General features: G+C 46.4%; 1 protein-coding gene and 1 long non-coding RNA gene across 2 annotated transcripts; both read left to right on the top strand.

The window, feature by feature from the left end:
• The first annotated feature begins 8,635 nt into the window (after window positions 1–8,635).
• Window positions 8,636–9,462, top strand: LOC140357623 (uncharacterized). The gene is made up of 3 exons (XR_011926654.1): window positions 8,636–8,740; window positions 8,830–8,997; window positions 9,328–9,462. It is a non-coding gene; the product is annotated as an uncharacterized lncRNA (long non-coding RNA).
• Window positions 9,463–9,567: 105 nt separating this feature from the next.
• LOC140358770 (uncharacterized) lies at window positions 9,568–14,702 on the top strand. The gene is made up of 4 exons (XM_072443819.1): window positions 9,568–9,651; window positions 12,957–14,110; window positions 14,200–14,307; window positions 14,390–14,702. Exons 1-3 carry the CDS (start codon window positions 9,568–9,570, stop codon window positions 14,294–14,296), a joined length of 1,335 nt encoding a protein of 444 aa, XP_072299920.1. The 3' UTR covers window positions 14,297–14,307; window positions 14,390–14,702.
• The last annotated feature ends 671 nt before the right edge of the window (window positions 14,703–15,373 follow it).

The following is a 15,373-nucleotide window of genomic DNA, read 5'->3' as shown; positions in this document are numbered from 1 at the left end:
TTATACTCTAATCATTAAAACATGAAAATCACCAAAATAATGTTTTACACTTACCACGCTCCTTAGCAGACTTGACGTAGAGACAGGTCATGTCAGTCAGGGTGTCTTTGCCAATTCTGAAAAGGGGAAAAAAAGGATTAGGGTTAACAGTAATATGGGAATAACACGCTTCACAGATAACAGTTCACATTGTGACGTTAACGGTGTATTTAAGATGCAAAACGCGGAGATATTGGGACATCTGCCCTCGGCTAGCGGGGCTAGCTAGCTCACTTGAGATAACACGGCTCGTAAAAGCAAAACACTTGCAGAACAGCACACCAAAACATAAACTAACACTCGAGTTTAAAACCGGCGCACATTAAGTGATTAAAAGCGGGTGTTTTAGTCACAAAGCTTACCTGGTTCAGCCGTCCTGTTGTCTCTCCCAACACCGTGCACAGAGAGACACACAGGAAGCTGATAATGGCCAGGCAAGCGCGTGATTGGTTCGAGTGACGCAGTGCGTGCGTGACGTGCTACGTACGTAAGCCACGTGACCAGAAGTGGTATCGGGAGTTGTAGTTTTTTTCTCTTCCCACGCCGAAAAATAACCCGATAACATAGCAAAGTTTAGCTTACAACTTAGCTCCGAATAGCTGCGTTTAGCTCCGGGCTGTGGGGCTAACAGCCGGTTTAGCACCATAAAACACACACAAAGCACGACCCACACAACCCACGGGTCAAGAAATACTACATAAGTATATAATTTGTACAGACAAAACGCCGAAAAATAACCCGATAACATAGCAAAGTTTAGCTTACAACTTAGCTCCGAATAGCTGCGTTTAGCTCCAGGCTGTGGGGCTAACAGCCGGTTTAGCACCATAAAACACACACAAAGCACGACCCACACAACCCACGGGCCAACCCACGCCGAAAAATAACCCGATAACATGGTGATAACAGCAAGTAGTCACATTAAGCCCGTATTGCAGAGTGCACTGAAGCAACATGTTAGCTTAGCATTAGCTCCACCAGAGCAGACAAGTAAGATTCTAAAGTGATCACGAGACCGCCTTAAAACACAGCGTTAAAGCAATAATTTAGTAGTAAAGTAAAAGTGTACCTGAGTAAACAGTTCCGTTGCAATGTAGTCCAGGAAATGTAAGCTCTGAAGACTGTGCTCTGCAGACGGTCTGGAGTAATGAGAGGAAAACACGGAGCAGCAGCTGCCATGCGGATCACTGTTGATTGGTGGAAAATGTAAACAATACGTTGGCTAGAAAAAGGTGACGCCCCCCAGGAGAGCAGGAAAAAGACCCGAAAACTCCACATTTTTAACAGCTTAATGTATACGTTTAAGACAACCAATAGTGTTATCTGAAGCACACAGGGGCTTATTCATGACTTCAACTAGCACATTCTGCAAAAAAATGAAAATCACACATTTGAAGAAAAAAATCTTTTTGGGGTTTATCTCAGTTTCACCGAGGCCGACATGGTCCGGCATTTACGGCGCTCAGTCACATATGACTGGTGTACAGAGTAGACAGTCAGTGAAACTGAAACAGATTTCAGATCAGCTTACCCCGATGTGTTTAAGGGTTTAGGCAAGCTGAAAGAACCGTATCACATAGAGCTAGGGCAGGGTGCCATACCTGTGGCCCTGTCTGCCCCGCGACATCTTAAGTTCTCCGTAAGTGCTCGCTCAGTACTCCAATAATGCAGACACAAGAGTAGCTGCGGATGCATCGCCATACGGTATTGGAGCCGTACTCTCTCAGAAACAGTCGGACGGTTTGTGGCGGCCGGTGATCTACATTTCAAGAGGACTAACCGACACAGAGAGACGCTATGCCCAAATAGAAAAGGAGGCACTCGCTGCAACAATGGCATCTGAAAGACTTTCTTCTTAACTCATGGGACTACAGTTCACACTGATTACGGACCACAAGCCTTTGGTCCCTCTTCTGAGCACAAGAGGCCTGGATGACCTACCTCCACGCATCCTGAGATTCCGCCTCAGGCTGCTACGATTCTCATTCAACATTGTCCATGTGCCTGGAAAAAACCTCGTCACCGCTGATGCCCTGTCACGAGCTCCTCTGGCTGGTCCGCTGGTCTCCAGTTGGAGAAAGAGGTAGAAGTTTTTGTGGACTGTGTAGTGTCTCAAACAGCGGGGGCTCGCCCATAGGGGGCGCTGAGGCGCCGCCCCACCTGACCTGACTGCCTGTTTTTGTTTTATTTCATTTTTTAAATAATCTCTCATTTTGAAAAAAACATCTGTGTTAATTAGATGCTATTGATGATTTTGCTTTATGGGTTTTGAACTCTCCAGAATTATATTTACATTAACTTTCAAGTTCCACGTTTAAAACGTGAACGCTAATCATGTTTGGTGTAGTAGCCAATAGGCTGTCTTGCCGGGGCGCTTGTTCGATCAGCCCCATTGTGCTGTATTTAAGCCAATGGCTCCCCTGTTGCTAGGCAAAAAAGAATACATATCCGCCAATCATCGTCGAGGAATTTTATGGGTTTGGGGCGCTGAAGACTAGCGCCCCAAAGTACCAAGATGCACCGCTGCAGCTGCTTGTTTACAGATGTTTTCATTCCAGCAGCGAACTGTGTAAAATGGCGACGTCGGATGAATTTGCCGCAAATTCAGTCAAATCTGCATCACTTTGAAGAAGAACTTTTGAGGAAAAGCTCATTTTAAAACAACTCGGACCTGACAAGCCAGAAGTGAACATAACCCAACAGACGAGCGAAAAGGGGAAAACATTCACCAGAACCTTTTCCCGAGATTGTGCGGGTGATAGTTGGACTCTGTCTTCAGGGCAGGGATCACCCAGGGGTTCACTCACAGGAAGGCTATCATTTTTTTTGTGGTGATGAAATTGTGATATTTATAGGAAGTTCTAGTATTGTGCTCAGCCATGTGGATTCATGATGTCATTGTTTACATAGAGTAGATTGAAGAATAACCGAACAAAACTCTACTCCTGCTTGGCTCGCGGGTGCAATACTACATGCCGTTTCATTATATTTGGTAGGATGAAGGACACATTAGTTGTGAATACAATCACAGAGTTTGAAAGGTATTTTCCGTTAATAGCGGAGTGACAGCCGATTAAACAAAGTGATGCCGGCTAGCGAGCTAGTTTTAAAGTGAGCACACTAGTTTTAACTGAGCGCTATGCTATTGCATGGCTGATTCGATTTTTTGTTTGGGATGACACACTGTTGTGGTAAATTAGTAGTTAGTTGTGGTTTTAGCAAACACTTTTTACGATTACCGTAATTAACAGCCATATCGCGCAACAGATTTTCTCGTGCAGGCCACTTTACCTGGGGGGGAATCTCCCGCTTTACTACGTGTTATCGCCCCCTGGGATGACAAATAGGTTGAGAAGTATGCCTAAAATGCACCAGAATGCAGGAAATCACATCTACGAAATTCTAAATTTTAAATAGCCCCACCTAAAAAAGAAATCACCAGCCGCCACTGGTCTCAAATCACAGCCACAGAAAAAAGAGACCTTTGCAAGACAGAGTTTCAGAGACTGTGTTTTCAGATAATGGGCCGCAGTTTTCGTCAGAGCAGTTCAGACAGTTTGCAAAAGTATCAATTCACACATGTTACGAGCAGCCCCAGATACCCCCAAGCAAATGGAGAGGCAGAGCGTGCTGTTCGCACTATCAAAGACTTGTGGAAAAAGGACAGTGACTACAACAGAGCGCTGCTGGCCTACAGGGCCACTCCACTGGAACATGGGTTCTCGCCAGCGCAGCTGCTCATGGGAAGAAACCTGCGCACCACTCTACCTCAACACACAACCAAGCTGGATCCTACATGGCCGGATTTACAGACTTTTCGAAAAAAGGATGAGGAAAGGAGACGTGAGCAGGCTAAACATTACAACCGTAGACACCGTGCCCGACCACTCCCAAAACTATCATCTGGACAGAAAGTGTGGATTACCACTGAGGAAACCACTGGATCTTTAGTTAGACCAGCCAATGCTCCCAGATCGTATGTGGTAGAGACTGACAGGGGTTTCCTGAGGAGAAACAGAAGGCACCTCAGACCGACAGGGACTATTACTAGTTCAGGTCGTCTGGTGAGACCTCCTGAGAGACTGAATTTGTAAAGATTCTAATGTTCCCATAAAATGCTGTTCTAAAGACATGTTAAGGTAAAATACACCTATGTTCAATACTAATGTGAAAAGAAATGCTTATGTTAAAATAGGTGTTTACTTTAAAGAGCTAAAAGGAGGAGGTGTAGCGGTAGACTACTGTTCCCAGAATGCATTGCATCTAGGTTGTTGGGACTTCCTGTGATTGGAATAAACGTGCTTCTAAACCCAAGACGCTCGTGTCCCGAGTCTTCTTCATACAGTTTTTAGACAAATATTGAAAATTTTCAACAACACATGTAGTACTCTGACACACATGCAGTACTTTCACACACATGCAGTACTTTCACACACATGCAGTACTTTCACACACATGCAGTACTTTCACACACATGCAGTACTTTCACACACATGCAGTACTCTGACACACATGCAGTACTTTCACACACATGCAGTACTTCCACACACATGCAGTACTTCCACACACATGCAGTACTTTCACACACATGCAGTACTTTCACACACATGTAGTACTCTGACACACATGCAGTACTTCCACACACATGCAGTACTTTCACACACATGCAGTACTTTCACACACATGTAGTACTCTGACACAAATGCAGTACTTCCACACACATGCAGTACTTTCACACACATGCAGTACTTTCACACACATGCAGTACTTCCACACACATGCAGTACTTTCACACACATGCAGTACTTCCACACACATGCAGTACTTTCACACACATGCAGTACTTTCACACACATGTAGTACTCTGACACACATGCAGTACTTCCACACACATGCAGTACTTTCACACACATGCAGTACTTTCACACACATGTAGTACTCTGACACACATGCAGTACTTTCACACACATGTAGTACTCTGACACACATGCAGTACTTTTTCCACAAATGTTGCACATTGCACTTCTTTACACAACTAAACTACATGTTATTGTTATTGTTGTTGTTGATGTTGTCGTTGTTTTATGGCGGCTGGTATCCAAGCGTTACATTGCCGCCAGACTTTATTCTTCAGACTTTATTCTTCAGACTTTATTCTTCAGACTTTATTCTTCAGACTTTATTCTTCATATTCTTCAGACTTTATTCTTCAGACTTTATTCTTCAGACTTTATTCTGTGTTTCAAAGCCCATGAGTTCAAAGCACGTTAGAACAGACTCGAACATTCCTTGGAATGAACATTCCATTCCATGGCTCGAGCCTAACAAGAATAAAGTCTTTACTACACACATGTAGTACTTTTACGCAAGAATGCAGACACTCGCAATGGCTTCAGCCATTGCATATTATCTAGTTTACTTCTGTACCAACTCTGTGTTGCAACAATGGAATTTCCCTGTTGTGGGACAAATAAAGACTTCTCTTCTCTTATGTTTTCTCAGCTCGATGCCAATGATTTGACCCTTCTCAAACACACTGAAATATGTTCCATGACCATGGGATTTGTCTTTCCACATGGTTGTTTCAGAAATTAGAATCAGTTGAGTTTAAATACTGAAAGATCATCACTTGCAGCAGTTCTCCAGTGGGAGGCGCCACTTACTCTATTTGCTCAGTTCAATCTTAGTCTCCACTTTGTCTTGAGAAGTTCTTGTTTATTTTTCATGTGTTCAAAGTGGAGCTTTTGTGCTGTTGTTTCATAAAAAGAAACTTTAACCTTGAACTGATGATGTTTGTGTTTTTGTTTCCAACTGGAGTTTGACCTCAGTTAAACAACAAATGACCACATTTAGAAGCCAACGTCAGATTCTTTGGAACAAAGAAACAAAGATGAAGACAATAAAACGTTGACGCTTCAGTGACTCAGAGACTGAATACCTGAAGGGAGCAGCTCACGGCTGTTGTGTTTTTGGGTGTGTCTTGGTTTTATTACATGTGAACTATTAATAAACAAAGGCAGATTCCAGAGTCAGGCTCAACCTCTGACACTTCCTCCTGAGATCTGCTCCATCACGTCCTGAGACTGGCTTTAAACTCATGTGACGCTTTCTTTTCTACACTTCTGTTGTTGCCACTCTTCATTGCACTGTATTGTTTTAGGCTGATGCTTTTGTATTGCCTTTTGATTTGAAAGCACTTTGGGCGTGTTAAATATGAATATAAAGGCTCATTGAGTGACACCACTGGGTTGCTGGTTCAATTCCTGTTAGAGCAATGTCTCCTATTGATAAAAAAGAATGAATCCTTCAAACTAATAAACTAATAAAATGGAAACGAAAACGTGAAGTCCCAGGTCCAGTTTGCCACAAGTCACATCAACACTTTTGTGCTATTGTGCTCCTAAAACAAGAGAGGAGCACAAGTCAAGTCTGTGTTGGCCCCTGTGTTGGCCCCTGTGTTGGCCCCTGTGGTGGCCCTTTTCCTCCTGACAGAGGAACATTCACATACTTTTGTTGTTTTGTTTCTTGCCTGAAATAAACAGCAGATGAACCTGTCTGAGCACCTGCAGGAATCATTAAGAATTTTATTTAAGTGACAGTCACAGGCTTTTGTTTCAACTGTTTGTTTTTCTCACGTAGTGCGCACGAAATCGAGCACAATGCGCTCGCCCACCTGCAAACACTCACTAACGCACTCCTCCACTCACGCACGCCCCGTGCATACTAATTAGTAGTAGGAAAATGGAACATTATTGTCGTAAACGGGCGAAGCACGTACAAAAGTGGGCACTAAACGAGGCTCGTTTGTGCTAAGTGGCTCACAAATCTGTTCCCCATCTCTTGCATGTTCCGTGCACATAAACATGTAATGCAAAAACAGAACATTATTACTGTATAGAGGGCCAAAAACACAAAGTGGGGGACCCCACTCAAAATTAACGAAAGTACCCGTCAGTGACCAGGGACCCACACCATGAAAATGTATAGTTTATAATATTTGAAAAATGGGAAACAGTGTTTTTGCATCAGAATATTATTCTTTCTTTCTTCTTCTCGGGACCAACCCCAATATTTTTCACCCAGTGAACATTGACGAAAAGTCACACAAATTTGCAGAGCTCTAAAAAATCGTGGCTCTCTACATTCTGGCTATCCCTTCTTCTAAAATAAAAAAAAATTAGATAGGAAATGAACAAAAAAAAATCAGATTGTAGAATCACGAAATTTGGCGCAGAGATTTGACAACGCCGTCCACCCAACCAAATGTCGGCCATATTGGTTTGACATTTGGCTCTGCCCCCTCTACTGCCCCCTCTAGGTCACTGCACACAATATCTCAAAATGGACAAACGCAAGAAAACTTTCGTTGTGGCTCTAGCGCCCTCTGGAAGTCAGAAACTCTGGACTTGATCGTCCCTTTTATGCCAATTATAACTATGAAAAACCGCAGATATAAACATCCGTGAAACCGTAAATCAGAGACATTTATTTCATGTACCTCGTGGGAAGACGATGTGTTGTTCTTCAGAAACCAAAGTGAAACTTGCTGTGCTAAATGTCAGGTCTTTATGCAACAAATCATTTCTAATCAATAATTGTATTTCTTCTTATAATCTTGATTTTATGTTTTTAACTGAAACATGGCTTGATGAAAACACTGGTATTCTAGTTCTTATAGAATCTGCTCCACCCAACTTCAAGTTTGCATCTGAAATACGTCAAAACAAAAAGGGTGGAGGTGTGTGTGCTATATTTAGAGATTAAATAATTACCCGCTGCTTGTCTTTTGGGGTGTTTTCATCATTTGAGTATGTCTCCTTTAAAATGGAGCTAAAACAGTCTCCATCCATTCTCTCCATTGTTTTATACAAGCCTCTCCAGCACTGCCAACGTTTTATGAACATATATTTATGAGATAGATGTAATAGATCAAATTAAAGCAGTAATAAAAACACTGAACACTTGATATTTTTGGGACTCTTTAATGATTTCATTCACTTAATTATCATATGATTAATTTAGACATGGTTTGTATTTTATGGAAATAAAAAATAATCTTATCCTTCTTTTCCTCTTTCTTTTCTCATTACGTTTACCAGTCATATGACCCACTGCCGTCACAATACTATGGTAGAACAATATGTCATAAAAATAGATGTGTAGCACTGTACTTTATAAGGCTGTGTTAAACAAGCATGAGAACAATCAAACTCAAAACCGTCCTTAAATATATGTTGTTGTTCTGACTCATTATCGTCATGGAATCTGAAGTCAAGTGATTACGTCAACAGGTTTAGTTGACGTGAAGGTGCAGGGCGTGACACGTAGTTATATTAACTGATGGAGAGCCTCAGCTCCACAGAAGGTTTTCAGAAGAGACTCAGGTGAAGCAGGAGAGACGATTCCCAAACCTCTGCAGCACACTCAAAACATGAAGAACACTCTGCTCCTTTCTCTGGCTTTAATCATCGCCCTGTCCATCAACTCAGGTGAGATTTGCTACAGTCCTGGTTTAGACCTGCTTTAGTCATAGTCTGGTCCTGGTTCAGTCCTAGTTTAGTCCTGGTTTAACCCGGCTTTGTTGCAGTTGCGGGCCTCAGCTGTATGACATGTTCTGATCCGAATGACTCAAACTGTGTGAGTACAATTTTGGCCCCGTGTCAAAATGGAGAGGTGCAATGTGTCTCTGCCACCATCCAAAGTATGTATACAATATTTAATCATTTATTTATATATTTCCTCTGATTCTGAACGCTCCTCTGATTCTGAACACTGTTCTTTCCATCACAGCCAAATCTGGCCCGAGCACCTCCACGACGAAAGTCAAAGGTTGTGCTGCGTCCAGCCTTTGTCCAGCCTCCATGACCCAGGACTTTTCTCTGAATGTTGGAAGTTCCCAAGTTTTGGCCAAAGCCGTTTGCTGCAGCAGCGACAACTGCAACACTGCAGACGCACCCGGTGAGTCATCCTGGTGTTCTATGTGCAGAAGGCCCCTGTGTTGGCCCCTGTGTTGAACCCTGTGTTAAACCCTGTGTTGGCCCCTGTGTTGGTCCCTGTGTTGACCCCTGTGTTGACCCCTGTGGTGGCCCCTGTGTTGGACCCTGTGTTCGTCCCTGTGTTCGTCCCTGTGTTGGCCCCTGTGTTGACCCCTGTGTTGAACCCTGTGTTGAACCCTGTGTTGGCCCCTGTGGTGGCCCCTGTGGTGGCCCCTGTGGTGGCCCCTGTGTTGACCCATGTGGTGGCCGTTGTGTTGGCCCCTGTCTGATCTCTGAACTTTTTTACTTTAAGCTCCGTCAACTCCGGGCACTGGGAGCCTACAATGCTTCAGCTGTGACCCTACGACCGGCACCTGCAGCACAGGTCTGACCTGCAACACCCTGGAGAACAACTGCTTCAGCTCCAGAGGTCAGTAACATCTGGACACCTGCAGGGACAGAGCTGTACACCTGCAGGGACAGAGCTGGACACCTGCAGAGTTTTCTAAACTTTCTTGTGTGTTGTATTGCAGTGACTCCAAAGGGTAGCACGATGGAGGTCTTGGGTCTTGGCTGCGCTTCAGGAAACATTTGTGCTGCAGCAGCCGCACTCTCCTCGTCTCCTCTGCTTGTCGACGTTGGCACTGTCAATGGAACTCCAACCTGCTGCACCACCGCCAACTGTAACCCCCCGACCACTACTACTACTGCAGCAGCACCTACTACTACTACTGCAGCCCCAACCACTACTAGTGCAGCACCTACTACTACTGCAGCACCTACTACTACTACTGCAGCACCTACTACTACTACTGCTGCAGCACCTACAACAACTACTGCAGCACCAACTACTACTACTGCTGCCCCAACTACTACTACCGCAGCCCCAACTACAACAACTGCCCCAACTACAACTACTGCAGCACCTACCACTACTACCGCAGCACCTACAACTACAACCGCAGCCCCAACTACTACTACCGCAGCCCCAACTACAACTACTGCAGCACCTTCAACTACTACAGCAGCACCAACTACAACTACTGCTGCCCCAACTACTACTACCGCTGCCCCAACTACTACTGCAGCCCCAACTACAGCTACCGTAGCACCAACTACTACTACCGCAGCCCCAACTACAACTACTGCAGCACCTACTACTACTACCGCAGCACCCACCACTACTACTGCAGCACCTACCACTACTACCGGAGCACCTACAACTGCAACCGCAGCCCAAACTACTACTACCGCTGCCACAACTACAACTACTGCAGCACCCACCACTACTACTGCTGCCCCAACTACAACTACCGCAACCCCAACTACTACTACAGAAGCCCCAACTACAACTACCGCAGCACCTACAACTACTACAGCAGCACCAACTCCAACTACCGCAGTCCCAACTACAATCACCGCAGCCCCAACTACTACTACCGCAGCACCTACCACTATCACTGCTGCCCCAACTACAACTACCGCAGCCCCAACTACAACAACTGCAGCACCTACAACTACTACAGCAGCACCAACTACAACTACCGCAGCCCCAACTACTACTACAGAAGCCCCAACAACAACTACCGCAGCCCCAACTACAATCACCGCAGCCCCAACTACTACTACCGCAGCACCTACCACTACTACTGCTGCCCCAACTACAACTACCGCAGCCCCAACTACAACAACTGCAGCACCTACAACTACTACAGCAGCATCAACTACAACTACCGCAGCCCCAACTACTACTACAGAAGCCCCAACTACAACTACCGCAGCGCCTACAACTACTACAGCAGCACTAACTACAACTACCGCAGCCCCAACTACTACTACAGAAGCCCCAACTACAACTACCGCAGCACCTACTACTACTACCGAAGCACCTACCACTACTACTGCTGCCCCAACTACAACTACTGCAGCACCAACTACAACTACTGCAGCACCTACTACTACTACCGCAGCACCTACCACTTCTACTGCTGCCCCAACTACAACTACCGCAGCCCCAACTACTACTACCGCTGCCCCAACTACAACTATTGCAGCAACCACCACTACTACCGCAGCACCTACAACTACAACCGCAGCCCAAACTGCTACTACCGCTGCCCCAACTACAACTACTGCAGGACCCACCACTACTACTGCTGCCCCAACTACTACTACCGCAGCCCCAACTACAACTACCGCAGCACCAACTACTACTACCGCAGCCCCAACTACAACTACCGCAGCACCAACTACAACTACTGCAGCACCTACCACTACTACCGCAGCACCTACAACTACAACCGCAGCCCCAACTACTACTACCGCTGCTCCAACTACTACTACTGCAGCACCTACCACTACTACCGCAGCACCTACAACTACAACCGCAGCCCCAACTACTACTACCGCTGCTCTAACTACTACTACTGCAGCACCTACCACTACTACCGCTGCCCCAACTACAACTACTGCAGCACCCACCACTACTACTGCTGCCCCAACTACAACTACCGCAGCCCCAACTACTACTACCGCTGCCCCAACTACAACTACTGCAACACCCACCACTACTACTGCAGCACCTACGACTACTACCACAGCACCTACAACTACAACCGCAGCCCCAACTACTACTACCGCTGCCCCAACTACAACTACTGCAGAACCCACCACTACTACTGCTGCCCCAACTACAACTACCGCAGCCCCAACTACTACTATTGCTGCCCCAACTACAACTACTGCAACACCCACCACTACTACTGCAGCACCTACCACTACAACCGCAGCACCTACTACTATAACCGCAGCCCCAACTACTACTACCGCAGCCCCAACTACAACTGCCCCAACTACAACTACTGCAGCACCTACCACTACTACCGCAACACCTACAACTACAACTGCAGCCCCATCTACTACTACCGCAGCCCCAACTATAACTACTGCAGCACCTACAATTACTACAGCAGCACAAACTACAACTACCGCAGCCCCAACTACTACTACCGCAGCCCCAACTACAGCTACCGCAGCACCAACTACTACTACCGCAGCCCCAACTACAACTACCGCAGCACCAACTACAACTACTGCAGCACCTACTACTACTACCGCAGCACCTACCACTACTACTGCTGCCCCAACTACTACTACCGCAGCCCCAACTACAACTACCACAGCCCTAACTACTACTACCGCAGCCCCAACTACAACAACTGCAGCACCTACAACTACTACAGCAGCACCAACTACAACTACCGCAGCCCCAACAACTACTACAGAAGCCCCAACTACAACTACCGCAGCACCTACAACTACTACAGCAGAAACATCTACCGCAGCACCTACCACTACTACTGCTTCCCCAACTACAACTACCGCAGCACCTACAACTACTACAGCAGAAACAACTACCGCAGCACCTACCACTACTACTGCTTCCCCAACTACTACTACCGCTGCCCCAACTACAACTACTGCAGCACCCACCACTACTACTGCAGCACCCACCACCACTACCGCAGCACCTACAACTACAACCGCAGCCCCAACTACAACTATTGCAGCACCCACCACTACTACTGCTGCCCCAACTACAACTACCGCAGCCCAAACTACTACTACCGCTGCCCCAACTACAACTACTGCAGCACCTACCACTACTTCCGCAGCACCTACAACTACAACCGCAGCCCCAACTACTACTACCGCAGCCCCAACTACAACTACTGCAGCACCTACAACTACTACAGCAGCCCCAACTACAACTACCGCAGCACCAACTACAACAACTGCAGCACCTACTACTACTACCGCAGCACCTACCACTACTACTGCTGCCCCAACTACAACTACCGCAGCCCCAACTACTACTACCGCTGCCCCAACTACAACTATTGCAGCACCCACCACTACTACTGCAGCACCTACCACTACTAGCGCAGCACCTACAACTGCAACCGCAGCCCAAACTACTACTACCGCTGCCACAACTACAACTACTGCAGCACCCACCACTACTACTGCTGCCCCAACTACTACTACCGCAGCCCCAACTACAACTACCGCAGCACCAACTACTACTACCGCAGCCCCAACTACCGCAGCACCAACTACAACTACTGCAGCGCATACTACTACTACCGCAGCACCTACCACTACTACCGCTGCCTCAACTACAACTACTGCAGCACCCACCACTACTACTGCAGCACCTACCACTACTACCGCAGCACCTACAACTACAACCGCAGCCACAACTACTACTACTGCTGCCCCAACTACAACTACCGCAGCCCCAACAACAACTACCACTGCCCCAACTACAACTACTGCAACACCCACCACTACTACTGCAGCACCTACTACTACTACCGCAGCCCCAACTACAACAACTGCCCCAACTATAACTACTGCAGCACCTACCACTACTACCGCAACACCTACAACTACAACCGCAGCTCCAACTACTACTACCGCAACCTCAACTACAACTACTGCAGCACCTACAGTTACTACAGCAGCACCAACTACAACTACCGCAGCCCCAACTACTACTACCGCAGCCCCAACAACAACTACCGTAGCACCAACTACAACTACTGCAGCACCTACTACTACTACCGCAGCACCTACCACTACTACTGCTGCCCCAACTACTACTACCGCAGCCCCAACTACAACTACCGCAGCACCAACTACAACTACCGCAGCACCTACCACTACTACTGCTGCCCCAACTACAACTACCGCAGCCCCAACTACAACTACTGCAGCACCTACAACTACTACAGCAGCACCAACTACAACTACCGCAGCCCCAACTACTACTACCGCAGCCCCAACTACAGCTACCGCAGCCCCAACTACAACTATCGCAGCACCAACTACAACTACTGCAGCACCCACCACTACTACTGCAGCACCTACCACTACTACCGCAGCACCTACAACTACTACAGCAGCACCAACTACAACTACCGCAGCCCCAACTACTACTACCGCAGCCCCAACTACAACTACTGCAGCACCTACTACTACTACTACTACTGCAGCACCTACTACCCCTACAACTGCTCCAACCGTCACCACAGGTCAGTCAAACTAATACATTTGGACTTGCAAAGTTCACATACTTTGTTTTGCTGTGTATTTTTCTAAATATATATTTTGAATTTTTCAGCTCTAACCACCACAACCTCGACAGCTCCTACTTCTACCACCACAGCAGCTGCTACTTTGACTACTACTACTACTACTACTACTACTACTACTACTAGCACTACTGCAGGTACAGTGTTTGTCTGTGTGCTTGTGTTTCCACATTTGTTTTTGTCTTTTAGTTTAACACGTTTTATTTGTGTGTTTTCCAGGCGCCTCTTCAGTCTCGTCTCTGCTTCTGCTCCAGGTTCTCGCTCTTGTCCTCGCACTTGTCTTCTAAACACTCACATTAGAAGATCACAGTTGTATTTGACACAAACATTCATCTTGTAAGATCTGTGCTCTGTGTGTATGATGAGTATTATTTGATTGAAATGTTGAAAGTTTGTGTTGACCAGTGAGGCCCTGAGGCCGAGGTGGACCCGGATCTGAAGGACATTTATTGCACTACTAATGCAAATGCAAATGTATTTATTTATTCATGTATGTATCTATTTATTTATTTATGTTTAGAAATATTTAACAAACCAGAAATAAAAAAAAACATAATAAATCCTGTCTGATCATTTGGAATTAAATAAGCTTTGGTCACACATTCAATGTGACAGTTTCAATAATCTTCTACAACATTAACGGGGTTAGAGTTCATTCCCTTCAGAGGGTCATTGTTCCTCACACAGATATTCAGAGGGTCATTGTTCCTCACACAGATATTCAGAGGGTCATTGTCAAGAAATTAGACATAGAAATTAGACATAGGGTGCACTAACCCATCAGTGCACGTGGCACCAGGACACCCTAGGCCGGAGGTCAATGATCGACTTTGTTGTCGTGTCATCTGACCTCCGGCGGCGTGTCTTGGACACTCGGGTGAAGAGAGGGGCAGAGTTGTCAACCGATCACCATCTGGTGGTGAGTTGGATCCGCTGGCGGAGGAGGAAGCCGGACAGACTTGGCAGACCCAAATGCATTGTGAGGGTCTGTTGGGAACGTCTAGTGGAGCCCTCTGTCAGTAGGGTATTCAACTCGCACCTCCGGGAGAGCTTCTCCCATGTCCCGGGGGAGGCTGAGGACATTGAGTCGGAGTGGACCATGTTCTCCCAAGTTCCCCAAGTTTTGACCAAAGCCGTTTGCTGCAGCAGCGACAACTGCAACACTGCAGACGCACCCGGTGAGTCATCCTGGTGTTTTATGTG

Source organism: Eucyclogobius newberryi, unplaced genomic scaffold (assembly GCF_026437365.1).
Source record: "Eucyclogobius newberryi isolate DKJ021-1_F unplaced genomic scaffold, fEucNew1.0.hap1 SCAF_13, whole genome shotgun sequence".
Lineage (NCBI taxonomy): Eukaryota > Metazoa > Chordata > Actinopteri > Gobiiformes > Gobiidae > Eucyclogobius > Eucyclogobius newberryi.
This window is presented reverse-complemented; position numbering and strand designations above follow the sequence as displayed.